Genomic DNA, 22,453 nt, shown 5'->3' with positions numbered 1-22,453 from the left:
CTGTTGATTCAGTGCCATTAAGATGGCTTAAATAGAAGCAGGCCAGTGGAAATAGTTGGTTGTAGATACACAGGAAAAGGCTTTTCCTCTAAATGAAGGGAAAAAAATAGCCAAGGTTCCTGCCAGTCACCAATATAGGTCACAATCTCAACTACAATAGAAAGTGAGAATACAACAAACCAAATATAAAAACAGCTGTTTTGCACCTCTCACTCTAATCACTGTATTGTATTTGTTTGTTAAATATGAATTGATGGCTTGTTCATATAAATGTGTTGTGAATTTGGCCTTGCTTACATAGTGGGTTTTTGTATTTGGTTGGTCATCAATATAAGGCAAACAATTCAGCTGAAAGTCCAATCATTTTAACTGTACTCACACTTATCCAGTGCTATCAGAGAAATATTTAGAGATATAGGATAGTTTTCATTGTAGAAGGCATCAGGCAATGACTTGCTAACGACTTGGCTCATCATATTTATAGGATTTTTCACACTCAGAATGTCTCTTGAAGAATTAATCCAGAAACTTGGGAAAGCTCCCTCCAGTTGTAGCCTCTAGTGTTACAGACATTTTTGCTAGGATAGTGTTGTAGATCAGGGGTAGTCAACCTGTGGTCCTCCAGATGTCCATGGACTGTAGTTCCCATGAGCCCCTGCCAGCTAATGCTGGCAGGGGCTCATGGGAATTGTAGTCCATGAACATCTGGAAGACCACAGGTTGACTATCCCTGTTGTAGATGATTCCTGCTAGACCTGCTCTGGGTGTAAGTGAACTCTTGAGAAGCCCTAAGGTCCTAGTCAGTGTTCTCACATCACACCTTTTAAAATCCTTCTGTCAAGAGTACATCCCAAATGTGTTTTAAGTTGTTCTTGAGTCCATTAAGTACTTAAAACACCCCAAGAAAGCAGGCTATGAAGGCAAGGAACTTCCCTCTCTGAAAAGGAAGCCCCAGATCAATTCAAAACACTCATATCTTCTAACCATAGTTCACTATCCCATCTCGTTCAGCTTATGGTCTTTATATCAGTTTTGGAACAATGAACAAGATCCTCCATATACATGTAATTGTAAATACATGCTTGTTGTTTTTGATTTTTGGCTATGAACTCCTGTGATGCAGTGAGTCATATGGTGTGGTAGTTGGGACACCCAGGTTTAAGTCCCTGCCCTGCTAAGAAAGCTCGCTGGGTGACATGCACTCTCAGCCTAACCTACTCATAGGGTTGTTGTGAGCATAAAATGTCAAGAAATAAGAATTATTTAAGCCACTTAGGGTAGAAAATAAATGAACAAAGCTATTGACTACAAGTTTCTCATATATGTTATTATCTATTGGCCCTTCATCTTTCATATGGTAAATTTCATCATCTTCAGCTAGGTTCTTCTAATAACATTCAAGCACTCCTTGTTCTTCCTGGGTTTGACATAACACTGACATAACACATATGTATGGACATAAACCCCATTGCTTACAGACTACTTAGTTATATTCTTCTAAAACTTGATTCAGTTATATTCTTCTGAAACTAGCCTCTACACTGCTTCTAATTCTGCGTCCCATTATTCTTTGTGTGAAATGGGAAAGGATCAGAAGCCCTGGCTGGCAGAATTTCCCTCTGTCTTTTTAGTCAAGACTGTGGGGCTTTCTGCACCGGGATCCTTGTAGCAAATTGTTTGCTGAACGAAAAATCGCCATTTAAAATAGTGGAATTCGTCGTTATGCATACCTGACTTTGTAGTGGAATCCAGTTGCGTTTCCATCGTTTCCCACAAGCTTCCGGTCTCAGCAAAAATCGCTAGAAAGGAAGCGCTATTGCCGAGCTCGTCCCGCCCCTGGCCGTCAAGCAGCCAATGGGCAGCCGTTAGCATGCTCCCAAACAGCCCCTTTCCCTTTAAGAAAGGTTTAAAAAAAAACACACACACCTATTGCAACGAATATGTGTTGATTCGTTGCAACGGAGAGACCCATCCAGCTGGTAGGTGTGTTTGAGCTGTCGTTTCATCGTTGCCACGCTCCCCCTGAGTGAAAAAAAAAATCCCCCCCCTCACGGGCCCGATTTTCGGCTGAAAACAGTGTAAAAAATAAAGGGAAAATACATCAGCAAACGGGCTTCTCTGTTGTTTGTGCTTAGTGACTGTAAAGAGACTGTAAAGAGCTTTGGGGAGGGACTGCAGCCGGGGAAGCCTCACTGGGTAAACGAAGGCTTGCCGGTGATTTGATCTCCGCTTGCTCGGAGAAAAAAAATGGCGATCGCTTCGCCGGAAGATCAGAGGAGAGAGCCAGGGGGAGGGACTTTGTAGAAACCACAACAATGGTAATGCACAGAACTTTCCCACTAGTGTTGCAGATTGGTTGCAGGAGTGTAGCGCTTTCCGGAGGGTGAATCCACTTTTGGGGATTTCCCTGAAAGCGCTACAAGGAAGCGCTTTTTGCGGATCGGTTTCAGGTGTGTGGCAGATTGTCAACGACGTTGTACATAATGGCAAAACTGTAGTGATTTCAATTGGCAACCATTGTGCGATTTTGAAGGAGTACGGAAAGCCCCCCCAGTCCCTGTATTTTTGGCCATATCCATAACAAAAGAGAAATGTTGTGCTTACCTTTTCCACTCTAGACAGTACATGCTAGTGCTCATGACTTAATTTACATGTGCAGATCTGCATAAAAAGAGTCTTGATTGTGTTTGTATTTGAAATGTAATCCTTGGATACCCACATACATCTTCTGAAACTGCTTCAGGAGGCCTGCATTATGTATTTGTGTCAGATAGAAGAGAACTTCTTGTGACAGAGAAAGAAACTGTGAGTGGAATACTGGAAATAGTTATCAGAACTTACTATGACATTTTCTTTCTTGTGGTGTGACAGATATTTTAAATATTTTTAAATGCATCTATAATTATTTTTCTATGTAGGTATGCTCATAGTATCACCTGATAAGGAAAACCTGTGAATGAAAAACACAGCATTAGGTTGCCCATGATACTCAGGTCATAATATAATGTGCATATCCTCTATTTTCTTTAATAAGTTTGTTTTTGTCTTTGCAACTGATTGCTATGATAACTGAAAAATACACTAAATTGTTAAAAGCTGTACTTTGTTTTGTGCTTTTTTAATTTGAAAAAGAGAGCCTCTTGTGGCGCAGAGTGGTAAGGCAGCCGTCTGAAAGCTTTGCCCATAAGGCTGGGAGTTCAATCCCAGCAGCCGGCTCAAGGTTGACTCAGCCTTCCATCCTTCCGAGGTCGGTAAAATGAGTACCCAGCTTGCTGGGGGGTAAACGGTCATGACTGGGGAAGGCACTGGCAAACCACCCCGTATTGAGTCTGCCATGAAAATGCTAGAGGGCGTCACCCCAAGGGTCAGACATGACTCGGTGCTTGCACAGGGGATACCTTTACCTTTACCTTTAATTTGAAAAAGGAATTTTAAAGAAAACCGCCTTCTTTCTAGTAGTCTGTGTCTCTGTTTATGCAGTCCTGTTAGGTAACTGGTTAACGTTGTGAAGTGTTCCAACATGTACCAGATTGAGACCCTGGAATTTTCTTTTACTTTTGACCTCAACTGGAATTTCTGGCAGCACTCTCCCCAGCCAAGGTCAAGGTCACTGAGCTGTCCAATTCCTCAAGTTATTTCTCCCACATAGGCACTACTTCTGGTCTGATTGTCTGCAGATAAATTACAGTCTTGCCTTTAACAACACAAAATTCAGTCACTGCGCAAATATGCTTTGTTGGTATTGGAGTTTGCAATGAGGGGAAAGCAGAATTGTTGATACTTCATCCTTAAAAATGTTTTTTTTAATTTTTAAAACAAAACATTGAGCAACTTTTTAAAAAGAATTTTTAAAACAAAATGTAGAGCAACCTTTCCTTCCAATGTCAAGGTTGTTATTAAAAATGAAAGAAAATATATACAGTTTGAAGGGAATACATTATTTTAATATTTTTCAGGAAGAAAAGAATGCATTCATGTTTGTTATGTTTACTATTGTTTGTTGCTGAATATGTGCTTATAAAATGCATCGGAGGAAAACATCCCAGTTTCCATCAGATCCCTGATGTCTTCTCTTGAGGCATTTACAAAGCTCTGTAGCACAACGCAGGGGTGACGGAAGTGCTTAGAACAGGCTGAGAAAGCTGCAATTCAAGGCATTCAGGAAATGTCCCTGTCTCTTTCAGCCACTAATTCTACTCACTGGTGTCTGGATGTCAGAAGTTTCTATCTAGGTCATGGTCTCAAAGCCTGCTGCTCCATTAAATGTTGTTAATTTAGTCTGTCTTAATGCATCCCAGTTCCTTCATTCTACTTTAGTATCTGTTCTCCTTATCAAAGTTGGATGGACTATCCAACAGAACGGAGACTGAAAATCCTCAGTTTGATAATTTTATGGTGGTGATCATTTATACAATCTTTATATATCTCATAATGTCTTCTGAGTCATCTTTGACACCTGTTCACAGCTTTTACATGGTCATAACCCAGTTAGTGACATCTGAATGACAAATAATAGTTAAGAAATTATTCAATTAAACATTACCCTGATACTAAGAAATGACAGCAAAGAAGATTAAAACACTGAAGCAGTGGTTCTCTATGTTGGCTCAAAATTTTCTAACCATTATGCAGACATAAAGAAATATTCCCTACAAGCTTTAGTAAGAATTGGATTTCTGTGTGCATTTTAATTATTACCAGCATCATAGTGGATTGGATGTTAATTAATATATTTGAGACATTTACCAGTCTAGGTATTGCTTTAGAACTTGGTAGGAACATTCCCATGTCAAAGTATTCTGTGTCATGTGGGACAAAGGGATGATTTAAAGATCCACCTTGACATACATGGTGGATGATCTGTGCATGAGCTGCCAGAAGAAAAAAGACATAAGGCTCCATAGAAATGGGATGCGCAGTCGTATTATCTGGTATGATGGTTCTATATTCCCATATGTTTCACACTGTGTAAAAGAAATGTGTATCCATGCACTGCCTGAAGCTACTGAACATTTTTTTATACGTTCCATTATTATTTATTCATTTCCTTCATTTATAGCTCACCTTTCTTCCCAGTAGGGACCCAAAGGGGCTTACATCATTCTCCTCTTCCACATTTTATCCTCACAACCAACCTTGTGAGGGAGGTAAGAGAATTTTGGACTGGCCCAAGACTGGCCCAGTGAGCTGCCATGGCAGAGTGAGAATTGAATCTGAGTCTCCCAGACTGTAGCCTGGCATTCCAACCACTTCACAACAATATATTATTAGTCGTGTTCAGTTCCCCATGATATGACTGTGGAATGAGGTTAAGTGGATGAATGAACATTTTTTGTTTAAAGTTACATTTCTTAATATCTCCTGTGTCAGCAATCATACTTCTGTCAGGAGCTGCAGCTAAGTGTTAGGCCATCTGCTCGGCAAGGGAAAATTTTTTTCAGATCTATCACTTATAAAACAAAGGCAAAGACAGATTCCAAAGATTCTTTCAGGCCAGATGTGAATTGTATTCTTTCCTGTCCTTTCCCACCTACTTGTGATAGCAAGAGCAATGAGATTACTGTTTACTACTATGATTTGCCATTCTGCTGGGTAGGAACAAGATTAGAAAGACCCAGTACTTGGAATAAACCATGTGCATGTCTGAGAGGGGTATCTGGAGGGCATGCAGATGTTCAGACAAATGCTGTGTCATACACATTTCCTGAAGGAATTTCCCTTCAGCCCTTTGATCTCCTACTCCTTTCATCTGTTCCACTTGTACCGAGCTCTGCAACTTTGAGAGCCAGAGCACAGCATGCAAGAGCCTCTGCTGTTGGGCACTGAGAGATTTGCTTAAGAAGCAAAACAGACTGATCAAACATGGCCTTGGGCTGCTGTCTGCAGAAGGATGCAGGTATATCTCTATATCTATAAATACATGTATTTCCTTTTAGACAATATTTCTTGTGTGACTGATTAAGAGGATAGATATTCCTCTCATCTGTATTATTTGCTAAACAAAACTGCTTCTTCATGAGACTTAGCTTCTTCTACTCTTGTATTTTAAAGACAAAAAAATATGAGAGGTCAGCAGGAAAAAACAAGATTAGCAAGTTAAATGTGCCTTTTGTCTTCACTGTAGCACAAGAGAAATATCTTTTGAATCCACCTTTGTGTGGCAGTTTTTCTGTACAGTGGATTCCTTCATTATGACCAAACTTTCAGAGTGAAGGTATTCCAGATAAGAATGAATGGGGCCTGAGTTGAGATTCTTACCTATTCAGTATGTCGCAAGTTCAGTGAGGCTCTGCTTATTTTTCCCTCGAAACAAGTTGGAGTTCGGCATTCATAGTGGGCAAAGATTTTATTAAAGGTTTTGATGATACAGATCAAAAGAAAAGGGGGGACAAAGGGGGAGAGATCAAAAAACAGACATAGCAACTTCATAACAAAGTTTTGTTTCCAGTTGACCTAATGATTCAAATTTATCAATTTATAACAAGATTACTTACTTAAATCGAGATTAATTTTATTTCAACAATTATTTTCTTTGATCTCTGAGACTGCAAAATCATCAAATCGTTTTTTGGTCTTTCCTGCAAGAATTCTATAAGTGGTTTTCAGTTAGAACATGACTAAAAATTCATGTCATTCCACTTTATATAATTTGTAGTCAAGTATTCACACCATGATTTTTTTAAGCCAAGGAATAAATTGTGGAACAAATAAATTGTAGCTTTTATATATCTGTTATCTAGTAAGACTGAGATAATATAATGGATTAACTTGTGTATGCAAGTACAGGAATGACTCCAACTTCTGTAGAAATTTAGCATGTAAGACAGTAACTCCATCATTCTGGCGGCTTTGAAAATGCTCATTGACAATCTTTTAGTTTGACTGAGGGCCCCCATTGCACCCTTTTCTGTACATTTTTTAAAAACTTGGTATATTTTAAGTGTACAGTTTTAAATCAATAGGATTTTTATCTCGTATGTGTTTTCCGTGCCATTGCTAGGTCATAAAGTGCAGTATCAAAATTCTAGAACTATTCCCAACTTCATGAGAAGTTCTGTTGTCAGAAGGGATCTGGCCTCTACAGAATGTCCTACACAAACAAATAAAGACTATTAGATATTTCATTTTTTCAGATGTTGGATCACTTCTGCAGCATATCTCACTCTCATCAGGATTTGGTGGAGGATCATTCCTGGTAATAATTCTGTTCCTGTTCCTTATTGAAACCTGTGCCAGTTGCATATAAAAATTATTTTTCCACAATTCATTTTCTGATCTAGTTCCTAGAACATAAGAGTCATTATGCTAGATCAGACCAATGTTTCATCTAGTCCAACATTTCTTGAAAATGAAATACTGAAGGCTCAATCACAAACCATTCCCTTGAGAAGGAAATATGGAAGGAGCCTAAGGAAGCCAAGGTGGCTTCATAAACAGCTGTCAAATGATTTGAGGAATAAAAAAGAGGCATTTAAGAGATGGAAGGAAGGCCTAATTACCAAAGATGAGTATAAACAAATAACCAATAATTGTAGGGACAGAGTTAGGAAAGCTAAAGCTCAATATGAGCTTAGGCTAGCAAGAAGTGCTAAACATAGCAAAAAAGGCTTCTTTGGTTATATTGCAAGTAAGAAAAAGAGTAGGAACATGGTAGGACCACTGTGAAGACAAGAAAGTGCAGTTATAACAGATGATGAAGAGAGGGCTGAACTGCTTAACTCCTATTTCTCCTTAGTCTTCTCTTGTGAGGGAAATAGTGCTCAATGTGGAAAAAACGTAACACAACAGGGGAGATGGGAATGGTGGCCTAGGACCACTGTTGGGGCAGACCACAAACACCTAGCTTCTTTAAATGAAACAAAGTCTTATGGGCCAGATGAACTAGAATCATAGAATCATAGAATCATAGAGTTGGAAGGGGCCATACAGGCGATCTGGTCCAACCCCCTGCTCAACACAGGATCAGCCCTAAGCATCCTAAAGCATCCAAGAAAAGTGTGTATCCAACCTTTGCTTGAAGACTGCCAGTGAGGGGGAGTTCACAACCTCCTTAGGCAGCCTATTCCACTGTTGAAGTACTCTGACTGAATTTTTTTTTTCCTGATATCTAGCCTATATCATTGTACTTGTAGTTTAAACCCATTACTGCGTGTCCTTTCCTCTGCAGCCAATGGGAACAGCATCCTGCCCTTCTCCAAGTGACAACCTTTCAAATACTTAAAGAGGGCTATCATGTCCCCTCTCAACCTCCTTTTCTCCAGGCTGAACATTCCCAAGTCCCTCAACCTATCTTTATAGGGCTTGGTCCCTTGGCCCCAGATCATCTTCGTCGCTCTCCTCTGTACCCTTTCAATTTTATCTACGTCCTTCTTGAAGTGAGGCCTCCAGAACTGCACACAGTACTCCAGGTGTGGTCTGACCAGTGCCGTATACTATGACATCTTGTGATTTTGATATGATGCCCCTGTTGATACATCCCAAAATGGCATTCGCCTTTTTTACCGCTACATCACACTGCCTGCTCATGTTTAGTTTTACAATCCACAAGTACCCCAAGGTCTCGTTCACACACAGTGTTACCTAGAAGTGTATCCCCCATCCAATAGACATGCTTTTCATTTTTCTGACCCAGATGCAGAACTTTACACTTATCTTTATTAAATTGCATCTTGTTCTCATTTGCCCATTTTTCCATTGTGTTCAGATCTTGTTGAACTCTGTCTCTATCTTCTGGAGTATTTGCCAGTCCTCCCAATTTGGTGTCATCTGCAAACTTGATGAGTAGTCCCTCCAGCCCCTCATCTAGATCATTAATAAATATGTTAAAAAGTACCGGGCCGAGCACCGAGCCCTGAGGTACCCTGCTACTCACCTCTCTCCAGTTTGATGAAACACCATTGACAACAACTCTTTGAGTGCGGTTCTCTAACCAATTCCCTATCCACCTAACTATCTGAAAATCCAGATTGCAGTCCAACTTATCCACCAGAACATCATGGGGAACCTTGTCAAAAGCTTTACTAAAATCCAAGTAAATGACATCAACCGAATTTCCACGATCCAGCAAACCTGGTATTTGGTCAAAAAAGGAAACCAGGTTGGTCTGGCAGGATTTGTTGGAGACAAATCCATGTTGACTTCCTTGGATCACCAAATTGTCCTCCAGATGTTTGCAGATCGCTCCCTTTAATATCTTTTCCATTATCTTCCAAGAGTACTAAAAGTACTAACTACATCCAAGAGTACTAAAAGAACTTGCAGATGTCATCTCTGAAACTCTGTCCATTCTTTTTGACACTTCTTGGAGAACAGGTGAGGTGCCAGATGATTGGAGGTGGGCAAATGTTGTCCCCATCTTCAAGAAAGGGAAAAAAGAGGATCCGGGTAACTATCAATCTGTCGCTGGCAGAATTTTGGAACAAATCATCAAACAGTCAATCCTTGAGCAGCTGAAATAGAGAGCTGTGATTTCTAAGACTCAGCACAGATTTCGCAAGAACAAATCATGTCAGACCAAACTTATCTTTTTTTCAAGAAAGTGACTACCTTGCTGGATCAGGGAAATGCTGTGGACATAGTTTATCTGAATTTCAGTAAAGCGTTTGATAAGGTTCCACATGATATTCTTGTTGACAAGTTGGTAAAATGTGGTATGGATCCTAATGGTTCAGCATCCTCTTGGAGAAGAGTGACAAGTAGAGTTCCCCAGGGATCTGTCCTGGGGCCTGTGTTGCTCAACATATTTATAAATTATTTGATGAGGGATTAGAGGGGTACTTATTAAATTTTCAGATGATACTAAACTGGAAGGGGTAGCAAACACAACCGAAGACAGAATCAGAATACAGGATGATCTTGATAGGCTCCAGAAGTGGGCTAAACTGAATGAAATGAAGTTCAATAGGGACAAGTGTAAAGTTCTGCATTTAGGTAGGAAAAACCAAACACGCCAATATAGGATGGGGGAGACTTGTCTTGGCAGTAGCATGTGCAAAAAGGATCTAGGAGTCTTAGTAGACCATTCATTGAACATGAGTGAACAGTGTGACTCGGTGGCTAAAAAGGCAAATGGGATTTGGGGCTATATCAAACGGAGTATCGTGTCCAGATCACAGGAGGTGATGGTACCACTTAACTCTGATCTGGTTTGTTTGTTTGTTTGTTTGTTTGTTTGTTTGTTTATATACCACCCTCCCCGGGGGCTCAGGGCGGTTTACATAATAACATAAGAACAATACATGGAACTCACTTGGAGTACTGTGTTCAGTTTTGGGCACCCCAGTTGAAGAGGGATGTAGACAAACTAGAGCGTGCCCAAAGGAGGGCAACAAAGATGGTGAGGGGTTTGGAGACCAAGGCATATGGGGAAAGGTTGGGGGAGCTTGGTCTGTTTAGCCTGGAGAGGAGACGACTGAGAGGGGATTTGAGTTGTTTTCTCTTGCCCCGGAAGGATGGACCAGAACCAATTGGATGAAATTAATTCAAAAGAAATTCCATCTAAACATCAGGAAGAAGTTCCTAACAGAGTGGTTTCTCAATGGAACAGGCTTCCTTGAGAGGTGGTAGGTTCTCCATCTTTGGAAATTTTTAAGCAGAGGCTGGATAGCCATCTGACAGAGAGGCTGATTCTGTGAAAGCTTAAGGGAGTGGCAGGTTACAGTGGATGGGTGATATGGTTGTGAGTGTCCTGCATAATGCAAGGGGTTGGACTACATGACCCAGGAGGCCTCTTCCAACTCTATTATTCTATGATTCTAACATCGTGTTCCACACAGTGAACAATCAGTTGCCCATGAAAGGTCTGCAAATGAAGGCCAAAGTCTTTCCCTGTGCTGGTATTAGGGGTTTTGAACATAGAGGCTGCATTTAGTCATGATGGCTAAGAACCATTTATGGATATATCTTCTGTGATCTTGTCCAATCTTTCTAGATTTGGAGGAGCCGAAGACACTGAAAGGCAAAGAGGTGAAGTTAGTCTTTATTGAACAAGGGCAGGCCTTTAGCAATTTCTGCCTTTGGCCAGAGTTGTGTGGCAATCCACAGACTGACCCCACCTCCAGCATATGTTATGTCACCTATACAAGGACTGCCATAGGCTTACATTCTGACACTCCTGAACACTGCATTTTTTCTGGTCTTGTAATTTTCATAGGTTGATAGCAATGATGCAAAGGTGTGTATATTGTCATAGAGAGCACTTTACAGTTTCGCAGGTGTCTGGACAATGGAAATCATCAACCAGGAGCAAACCAAGTTAAGAAAATACGTGTTTCACCCTTCTTTCCAGGCTATGGACACATTTGCTTGCTGTCAGTTGTATTTTATAAATGAATAGAAGTGTTGTAAAACGGAAAACTGGCCTAATAAGGATAATATTTGCAGAAAATATCTGTATTCAGCTTTACTTTCTGGAAATTCTCCCAGTGGACTGTGATTAACTATAGCTGTTATGATTCTTTGGGTCTTGCTTGGTCGATTTCTGACATATGCTTTCACTAAGAAGCTGGAAGTAAGTAGGTTAGGGGCAAGGGGTGACCCTAATTGTGTTCTCATGAAGCAATTTCTCTGCAATATTTGAAGACTAAATGTCAACCTTCTGGTAATGCCCTGGAAAATGGGGAGGGGGAGCAGAAGGCTCAATGGGAACATTTTTCTTTTCTCTTGCTTTATTGCATCCACGACTGATCAACAGGAAACTCTAAGCAACACTTCCAAGGCAGAGCACTTCACTCCTGCAGTCAACAGTCCTGACTATGGGCATAATGTACTATGGATGACTTCTAGCTATTAACTGCCATCAGTGCCATGATAGCCTCTGTAGTAATTTAGATCTCAGCAATTATTTCTGAAATAAGAATGCACCTGAGAACCTAAACCAGATGAATTCAGCTACAAGAAATTACAAATAGTGATTTTTAAAAAACAAAAACAAAAGAGGTATTCTCCTTTAAGTTCTTCAGAGTGTATGGTGTTACTCTTTGGTGTTGTATGAACATATACACCCTTGGAACAAAACAGTTGGCAAGAAACCACTAATTATCCTAAGTGGTTTATGGTTTATGATTTGCACACCATGGTCAACAATTCATAGATATTGGCAAATTACCCATTTTATTGTGTAAATAGCTAAATTTTGAGTATGTGCAGTTATTTTTTTGAAATTAAAAATAAAATTTGGTTGTCACAAAGCAGAGGCTGTAATTGGACAGTTGACAATTCCCTCGAAAGAGAGAAATTCTAAGAAGGGATAATTTGGGCAGATTCAGGTTCTCTTGCCCACATTAGCACTATAATGTGTGAAACTGCATCTGAAGTACCAAAGGCACAAAAGTCCTCTTATGGAATCTGGCAAGCTACTGTCAACTATAAGAGAAACATACTCTTGGGCTAGGGCAGGTTCTATCACAGGGGGTTAACCAGAGGAGTAGAAGTGGTCTGCATCAACCAAGGCAGAAAGAGCTGTTACTTCCTAATTAGGACCTACAGCAAAAAACAAAGAAAAATGCCAATGACAATAGTCAAAAGCTCCCTTTTGAAATTTTCCCCATTTAAGTGCTGAAATATCAATTCATTTTTCTATCTAACCATTCCATTTTGTAGGGATGTTCTTCCCAATTTAAGGCTCTGAGATGGGTGGACAAGAAGCTGATAAAACCTATTCATAAATAAGTTTTTTAGTGAATGCACTATCAGAACAAAACTAGTGAATGGAGAGTTGCAGACAGTGGGCATAAAAGACAACAATTAGACTACACAGATAGTTTGTGAAGTATCAGTGCTTTCATTGACAAATTATCAGTGAAAATACTCATCAGGTTTTTTTATTGCATCCAGTGGTTGTAACAAAAGGTAAAACTTTTTATAAATGATTGCTGGACATTTTTATCTACCCCTTCTCCAAGGGAATTCAAGGCCATCTCTCTCATGCCATTTAATATCCACAGTAACCCCACAAAACAGATTAGGCTCAGAGAGAATGACCAATCTGAAGCCAGTGGGCTTCATGGTCAACTTGGACTTGAATCTGGGTCTCCCAGAGCTCAGCCTAACCCTCACCATTGTACTACAATAGTGTGTTGCATGCAGTTCCATTTTTAACACCCGTAAAATCTGTATGTTGCCCTTTCAAACTGAAATATTCATTCTTCCAGCCAGAAATGTGTTACAAACATGTTAGAAATGTTTAAAACATTTATAGTTATAGAAATTAAATGATAAAATAAATAATAAAACTAAAAGATTGTAAGTTAGAATTAAACAGAGCAATACTTTAATATTATAAGTATATTATAAGACTCATGAAGGAAGTATAGGCAGGTCTACTTATAAGTAAGACCTATTTTATTCAATAAGTCTTACTCCCAGGAAAATGTTATTAGGATCACAGCCACTTGAAAAGTAACCCAAAAATGAAAGCTTATTTGTTGAAATATAGGACAAGAATTATATAACAGTATGGAAGAAAGAGTCAATCGTCATGAACTGGAAGAAGCAATTTGAAACTATCATTCAGTAAAATAAATAATTGTATTACTTTGCAGCTGAACCCAATATTTCCACCAAGAACAGAACAGAGATGGTTTTGTGCGTGTGTGTGTACATATAGTCATGCTTCTGGGCGTACTTGCATGAGAATGTCTGTGATTCTGAGGCTCTCCACCTTACAGTGTTTTAAAAATATTTTACATTGAGTGAATCACAGCTGCTGTTTATTTTAGCAGGTCAAAATATTACAATTCATTCCAGACAGCTTTCGTAATCTTTGAGATAATATTAGAACCACATTATGGTTAGTTCTTTGGGAAGAAAGTTGCTTTAATCTGCTTTCACTTCTCCCAAAGATATATAGGAGAAATATCTGGATGTGATATCTCTGCTTAACATAAAACACCCACCAAGGGGCAGAAGAGTAAGCTCAATGAAGGGTTGTTTATCTTTTTTCTGTCCTATGATATAATTAAAATAAAAAAAAATTGTTTAGTTGAAGTGTAGGGTCTTACCCGAAATGTGGGGAAAGGACTGCTATTCATCTCCAGACTACCGACATCAGTTCCCCTGAAGAAGGTGGACCCTCTGCTCCTTTACCCACGGAGGACCCTATCCTCCACAGGTCCCATCCGCAAATCTCCAGGAATTTCTCAACCCTACAGGACTCTGAAGATCAAAACCGATACATTGACTCCACACCTGCCCTCAGACTTCCTGTCATTGCTGGCAGGTTTTAGTGCTGCTTCCACATGATGTTGGCAGCAACCTGAGGCTGTGCAGGGGCTGGCACAAGTTTTGGCTAGATTGGCCTCGAGATGAGGGAAATCACTAAAACTGTATTTGCCACATCTTATAGTGCTTCACATCAGGGAGCATCCAGGGGTAAGCCTGTGTGGAGGGAGAAATGTGCAACAGTCCCCGCAGCATTTTGCCTGCCCTCGCACCCACCCTCCCCTCTCCATTTCCTGCTCCAGGAATTTTTTAAAAATGGTGCGGTCTGCATTGCTGTGGGACCACAAAGCTACATTCCCCAAGTTAAAATAAAATCTTCTGTGCGTTATCCTTGTTGGTTTTGAGATCGGGCAGCCAAGACACATTCCCGTTTGTGTTTTCTGCCATTTCGGTTTTTAACGGGGAAAGGGGGAATGTGTGATGAAGCAGCCCTCTCCTGATCAGGCAGGTATCCATTATCTTTGTTTTTAAGCCTTACTATTCATACACAATCACTCATCAGGGTCTAGATGCCATTTCCAGCCTCTCACAAATCTACCCAAACATAGAGACCAGAACATGAAGAATCCCAAAGGGGTAGATGCTTTATTGTTGTGGTGTTTCTCCATAGCAACGTGGAAGTGTTAATTTTTTTTTAATGCTTCTGTGTTGCTGTGTTAAAAAAAATTTTCAGGGCTCGGGGAGGACGAAAGTTTGAATACCCGAAACAACTGCTATGCTGGGATTGGTGGCTTGCGGTGATTGAAATGCCAAGGAGTGTGAGGAGAAGTGCAGGTTTTTCTCCCTTGTCACCTTGTAAAGAGGCAAAAAGCCACAATGAGGTGGAGGGAATATGAGCGAGGGGTCTCCCGTCAGGAAGCTTGCAAACACCTCCCTGTGGAATTGGTCACTGTATTTAGGACAGAAAGTGATTGGAAGCTAGTGGCCATGATTGCTGCCTTGTTTTGAAACAATTCTGAACCATCTTCCAGGGCAGCCCCACATAAAATGTGTCAATGTAGTAGAGCTTGGATGTTACTACGGTAGGTGCAACTGTGACAAGGTCAACTTCTTACATTCTGACAATACCATCCAATGTAAAGAGAACTCCCTTCCTGAATTATTCTTAGTCGCACACCCATCACTACAATGTTTTATGGATTAAGCTTCACCCTTAGTAAAGAGTTCTCCCCTTGCTGACAGTGGCATTGAATCCAGCAGTACTTCTTCAGCCCAAGCTAGCACTGTGGCTACTGAGTCTGCTCCAGCTGCACTCAGCCCCAGAACCTTTTGGCCCCCAGTTCACACCTCTGGACAGGCTGAGTACCTGGAAACACAAGGGCAGGGAAAACAGTAATTGTTCTTAGCTGATTCTGGCCTTGTATGTTCTTTCCCCAAGGGGAATCTAACATTATATCTAATACTGTATTATCCACCTTTCATTTCCTCTTACAGCTGAAAGAGCCTCAACTCTCCTACTGTAGGAAGTGCCCTACAAGGTGCTAGTGGCTCAATGTGGACAAGCACTAATGGCAGTTTTGAGCAGCTTGGTTGTATTCTTGGTATTCAGCTGCAAATTCCTGCCTTCTCTTTTGCAGCTTCCTCAGTCTGTTCTTTATCCACTTTATCCTTCCTTCTCTTTTGGCATTCTTACTCCCTATATTTCCCCTGGAAATTAAAATTGGGTTTACAGTCCTTTGTTTATGTATCACTTAGAGGGCCATCTACTGCAATTTCTTCTAGGTGCCGCCAGATGCCCTTAACCCGCTGAGTAATTTGAATGCGGAACTCCCATTGGTTCCATAGAAGGTGAAGCAGTGCCGGCAGAGGAACTGACAGGGAGCTGCCTCCAAGGTCATTAGCACTCTAGAATTATTTAATCAAAAAGAGAAGACCTCCTTGTACCCTTCTAGTGACACTGTGCACATTAAAGTTGGCAAGAAACTGAAGAGTCATTCATGGAAATTGACTCAGACATGCATTAAGGCAGATGTTGAAAACTGCAGTACAAATAGCCAACATTGGAATCTAGTAGTGACTTTCTCTTTGGTGATTGCAGAAGAGTTACACTGTGTGTGGTTGATGTCAGAAGAAAAACTCTGTTCCATTCAGTTTGGGTCATTATTATTAAAAACTGGTTAGCTATGGCTGAAGACAAATCATAATTTTTAAGAGAGTTGAAGACAACCTAGAGAAAAATATCCCTTTGCACAATATATACATATTTTATTTTCTCCTAGTAAAGAACAGAATAGGATTAAATGGGACATGCTATTGTGTTCTTCTTAGCTGAAGAAAGGACTAATTTATTCTCTCTTTCCTCCAGGCAACCTAGGATAGTATATTTGGTTCCCTCTGCCACATATCTTTAACGATGAATCTCAGTTTTTTAAAAAACCTAACACGAAATGGTCCAGAGCAGTTGAATGGACATATATTTGACTTCCCAGTTAGTATTGAATATCTTCACTTAAGTTTAATGTAACTTTTCCTTCCTTTTCCTTATGGCTGAAGTTATGGCAAGGCATGGATGAGACCAATCATTTGAGACTATTTGCTAAACGGTTAAGGTGAATGGTGCTTCAAGGGAATGTTGGATGATTTTCTAAGAGCCATAAAATCTACTGAAAGAATGTTAAAATCAGTGTAGATCTTTCATAGAGGCAGTATGTTGGGGGCAGAGTATCAACATCACTCTCTTTGTATGTATCTCTTTCAGATTATTTCCACACTAAAGACTGACCTGGTGTTTATTTTGAGATTGTTCCTGTTTCTGTTGTTTGAAATTGCGCCCCGATTTTCCACATTGCAATCATTTCCCTCCCTTTCCCCTCTTTTTTGTTCAGAATAGAGCTGGCCTTTTAGTTTCTGCACTTAAGCTTAGGAACAGAAAATGGAAACTTACTGGCATCCTCTTTCTTTCTTTCTTTCTTTCTTTCTTTCTTTCTTTCTTTCTTTCTTTCTTTCTTTCTTTCTTTCTTTCTTTCTTTCTTTCTTTCTTTCTTTCTTTCTTTCATGTGCCCAACATTGTTATGTAATGACTATGCACATTCATTGGCCCCCTGCCATTTTTGGCCTTGGAACGTTTCATCCTAATTCAGAAATCAAAGTGACTTCAAACTTTTTTTAAATTGACCCAACTGCTGAGGCATACTAACTGACAGAACTGACTTTAGTGGGGATTAAAATATACTCTGATGTTGGGTATTTTCTCTTCAGTTTTTTTTTTGGGGGGGGGGGGACATGCTATGAGATCACAACAACAACTGTATTGGTATAAAATGTCAACTTCCTCTTTTAGCTATTTATTGTTTTTACACAGAGAGAGAGAGAGCACAAAAAATTGGGGGAGGGAGTGAAAGTCTGATTGATTTCTCATGTTACCAGGTCTATCAAAGCTCTGTTCTAACAGTGAGCACTGATTGGCCAAACAAATTCCTGCAGCATAGCCATTGGCTCCCCCCTCCAATTGTGAATGAGATGTGTTAACAGTAAGGTAAATGTAAAGGTATCCCCTGTGCAAGCACCGAGTCATAACATTCAACACTGTATTTACGAAAGTAACAGTTGATGAAGCACACTGATGGAATAGTGTTGGTGAATTGCCGATCTCACTGACCCATCCAGCATGGACAAAGGAGGGAAAGTGCATGGACAAAGGGAGGGACAAAAATAAATAAATAAACAAACAAATAAATAAATAAAGAGTGGGGAGTGGAATGCCAGCAGTCAAGAGATCTCTTTCCCAGGAGCCAATCAGATAAGAACTTGTGTTGTAACTCAATCAGCCTTTACTTTTTAAAAAATGGCAAAGAAATTTGGATGAGAAGGAAAGGAGGTTGATGACGGAAGTGACAGTACAAGGGGGGTGGGAAACAATTACAGTCATAGACAAAAGAAACCCCCTGAATGCTAGCATTTCCCCACTGAATGGCCCTGGATTAGAACTTGCTTTTTTTAAAAAAAAAAACCTTGAAATCAGTGTTTCTGGGGATTCCCTTGTCTCAGGATAAGAGCAGATAATTCGGGTCTGTGTTGGAAAAGGCGGAAACAAAAAAGCAGCTCTTTCAAAATGCAAATCCAAATGATACTGCTAGTTTAGAAACAGTTTCAGTGTGTCTCTGAGTGTTTTAGCAGCTGGTTGAGTTGACTGCTGCATGGGAATGAGCTGAATAATAATTTTACCACAGACATGGAATTATTTAACGTGGCATGGGTGCTATCTGCGTCTGCTCTTTGGTTTTCTTCCTAATCTCCTGTCCATACTATTTTTGTGCCATGCTTATGATGATTAAGGACCAACAGAACTTGTGCAGTTAAGGGGAACTGCATTATGAATGGCATGAAAGATGCTGTTTATGAAAAAAAATTCTTCTGAAAAGGTCAAATAACCCTGGTAATAATTCTGAAGTTTTGTGTTGGCTGTATCTGCATGGATGCCTGCAGTGGCTATAACATAAGCAGCTGTAAAAAGGCATGGTCCTTTGCTGAGGCTGTGGGGCTCTTTCTGTGGAGTTGAACAGGAATTTACCCACCAGCAGACTATGAACATTCTGTGTCATTGTCCTCAGCTCAAATGACTTTCCACTTCCTTCAAAGCTGCAAAGCTCATTTCCAGCCTTTCATGCCTTATTGTTTAGCCTGACCAGTTAGAATCTTGAGGTACATTTGGTGACATGTTAGCAGCTTTTCTATGAAGGGGTTGTTCACAAAGAAGGTGGCAAACCAATTTTTGAGTGAGCAGTAAATTATCTAGGTAACAGCCCACATGAACACCAGTGATGGGTCAGTAGCTTTTGTTGTAGACAAAAGACAGAGTAGCATGTCAGAAAAGTAGCCTGTTTCCTGCACAGAAAAGCATAGGTTTGCTGTACTACAGCAGGATAGGAGTTCTACTTCTTCTGTCTTTATGGGTCAGGCTGGAGGTGATGGAGACATGCACATCAGCTCATTGTTTGAAGCATTTGTTTCCCAGTTTGGTTCCAAAATAAGATATCCTTCTAACAATGAAGCATGCTGTAGTGAAGGAAGGAGGTAGAAGATTTCTTTCTCCAAGGAGAGAGAGACTAAAAGAAAAATCCATCCAACCACTCCCACTTAAACCGAAAGATATGGGCAAATGTACATCCACATCAGTGCGCCATCATATCTAGATTGTCTCTATCTCTCTTCTGCCTTTTGAGCCACTGGACCATTAAAGCAGAATGAAGACACAGAGCTATACACTACACATCCTGATAATGGCATTAGGTTTGTGAAGAAGTAAGGAATCCCTCTTCATGCTTGACATTCTACTGTAGGGGAGGGACTTTGACAACTTCCTTTGATCCCAGTTTGATGTACTGGAGCTATAAAGCTCAGTTTTGATTTTTCGAAAGGATTACGTAATACATGAAGGTGCCTTAGAACAGTGGTCCCCAACCTGCGGGCCGCAGCCCAGTGCCAGGCCGCGAAGGCCATGGCGCCGGGCCGCGGCTCCCTCTCCCCGCCCCCCCGCAGTAAAAAAACTTCCCAGGCCACAAGCTTGCGGCCCGGGAAGCTTGTTACTGCGGGAGGGCGGGGAGAGGGAATCAGGGCCACGCCTGCGCATCACACATGTGCGGGCCATGCCCGCGCATCGCGCATGCATGCACGCACACATGTGCCATGTGTGGCCGAAATCATGCATGCATGGCACTTTTGCGCATGCACAGCACTTTTGTGCATGCACTCATGCGCGGTTTCGGCCACGCATGACACATTCGCGCATCGCGCATGCGCGGGCGCGTCCCGCTCATGCGCGATGCGTGGGCATGGCCCGCTGCCCTGCCGGTCCCCAGCCTCAGAAAGGTTGGGGACCACTGCCTTAGAATACAAAGGCCATTTCCACACATTTCCTGGACAGTCTTCGCATGTTGGCAGAATATAGACCCCCCCACACACATGACGTCGCCAACATCCCGAGGCTGTCAGTACCCAGGTCACAATTTGGCCATTTTTAACTCATGATTTTGGGAATCCAGAAAACTGGATTTACCAGCCTAAATCGCACAAACCACCAGTGAGCAACCAAGGATAAGACTGTATGGAGAGGACCATATAGAGCAACTTTGTCCTGCCCTCACACCCGCCCTCCCCTCTCCATTTCCTGCTCCAAGTAATTTTTTAAAATAATTTTCAATGGTAAAATAGTTGAGAAGTGGCAGGATATAAAAGTGAAAATAAATAATGTAAAAAATAAACCACAGCCCTTCTTTAACATGTCCAAGATGCTTGGGTCTACACACAAACACACATCGGTGGCAGTCAACTTTAGACATTAATTTTTAAGGCATGTACATATAACATGATGCACACAGAACCCATAGGTGAGGCTTTTCTGTATTTCCCAAATCTTATTATTTATGCTTAAAGTCATATTTCTTATCTGTGTACAAAGATAACTTGGTCTTGCCATTGTGCATACTCTGGCAACATCTAAATTGAAATGTGCTGTACATGGGGCTACCCTTGAAGACTGTCCAGAAGCTATAGCTTATAATGCTGCAGCCAAAATGCTGACTAGAGTGGATCATAGGGATCATATCACTCCTGTACCACCTACTCTGGCTCCTAACCTCCTTCCTACATGCTACTTTTGACCTTGAAAGACCTACATGCTTAGGGCTAGCATGAAGGTTTGACTTCTTTCATATGAACCTGTCGTACTGTTTTAATTGCACTGTTTAAATCAGTTATATACATTTTATTTGAAATGCCACTTTAACTTTTGAATATTAACCACCTTGGGGACCCTATTTGGTTGGAAGCATAATATAGAAACATTTTAACGAATAATGTAATAGCATTAACTTGCACACAGAGAGCAGCATCAATAGCATAAATAAATATATAGCATAAAAGAGATGTACACAAGCCGGTTATCCATGCACATAGAGAGACTCGCCTTTCCTCCCAGTGTTACAGCTGCTGCTGCTGCTGCTTCCAATTCTGTCTCTGTAGCTGCTGTTAGCATGAGGATGACTGAGAGGATGCAGAACCATGGAGCTGTTCTCCATTAGGCCCCTGAACCTTACCCAGGATGTTTAGTGCTGCCTTCTGGCCACATCGGGGATGGGCAATTCCCAGTACACGCTCCAGCACAACCCAAGGCGAAGATATTCAGGTACGGAAGGGGAGGGGGATGTGGGTGCCCATAGCAACAAACCGACTGGCTATCTCTGCAGCAGGCCTTGCATTGTGGCTGGCCTGCTTTGCTGCCGGCTTTGTGGCTGCCGACGGGGTGCTGTAGCTGCAGTGAATCAGGAGTGGAATTTATTTTTAGAAGGTCCCCTTAATATAACGCCGAAGGTCTTGGAGAGCAGAGGGATGCAGCCAAAGCTGTGCGTGTCGTGTGTTAGCAAGCCGGCTTTGTTTTCTGACTCCTTGCTGGCCGAAGGATTTTTGCAGCAGCATCTTCTTCACACACAGATAGAACTGGGAATGCTAAATGCAGTAATGAATACAATATGCATGCTCCAGAGGAATCTTCTGGATGGATCGGTAGACTGCTTAAACCAGGTACTTTTATCAGAGCGTGCGGTGGCAAAAAGGACTGATTTCTTTAACAGCATAGCAATTAGGAGCCTTCCTCTTCAGCAGCTGCATGGGTCTATAATCCAAGAAACTGTGTGTCAGGGCAGTCTTTGTGTAAAACTGCAGGGATCCAGACTTCAGCATCACTCTAATTCAATAGATGACCTCACCAGAAGTAGCTTCCATTCAGAATTCTTCCCCCTTCCCTCCCCCAAAGTCTAGTTGGAATCATGTTCTCATGATGCCATGTTTAGGAGAATGGGGAGGGGAAAAGGAGAGATTTCAGTCCTGATAGGACAAAGATACCACCACCAAATAGGGCCCCTCTCCTTTTGGAAAGAAGTCCCCTCCAGACAGATTCCAGAAGAGATGCATCACCATTCAACCATCCTCCAAGATGGGCTCTGTAATTCTGTCAGGTTTTGTACAGAGATGAGAGCAATCAGGATTTCTTACGTGATATTATGAATGGTGTGGGGACCTTTTATACAGGGCTCATTTGGCAAAGATGCTGTGGAAGGCTTAAAGGGAACGTGTTTTCTATATTGCACTGTCACAGACCAGCATGGGCAGATGTAGAACTCAGAACTTGCCAAGTAATGTTTCATTGGCCAACTTGGAAGGATGCAAAGTAGTTGCTTCAGGTTTTCTGGCAACTGAATGGGGGGGGGAGGGGAGGAAGGGATGAACTGATGGGCAG

At 41.2% G+C, this 22,453-nt stretch overlaps 1 protein-coding gene across 6 annotated transcripts in view; it reads left to right on the top strand.

Moving 5' to 3' along the window:
- Positions 1–22,453, top strand: part of NHS (NHS actin remodeling regulator) — a 276,792-nt gene that overhangs the window by 187,549 nt on the left and 66,790 nt on the right. The window contains exon 1 of one of the 6 annotated variants that reach the window (XM_077343147.1): positions 5,748–5,896. The exons of 2 other annotated variants lie outside the window; for them this stretch is intronic. In XM_077343147.1, the coding sequence (XP_077199262.1) occupies positions 5,863–5,896 (34 nt within the window). In that variant the 5' untranslated portion in view covers positions 5,748–5,862. Of the gene's footprint in view, positions 1–5,747; positions 5,897–21,207; positions 21,344–21,428; positions 21,739–22,453 lie in introns of those variants that run through there. 3 more of the 6 variants (XM_077343145.1, XM_077343146.1, XM_077343148.1) reach the window with 3 other exon arrangements.

Source organism: Paroedura picta, chromosome 6 (assembly GCF_049243985.1).
Source record: "Paroedura picta isolate Pp20150507F chromosome 6, Ppicta_v3.0, whole genome shotgun sequence".
Lineage (NCBI taxonomy): Eukaryota > Metazoa > Chordata > Lepidosauria > Squamata > Gekkonidae > Paroedura > Paroedura picta.
This window is presented reverse-complemented; position numbering and strand designations above follow the sequence as displayed.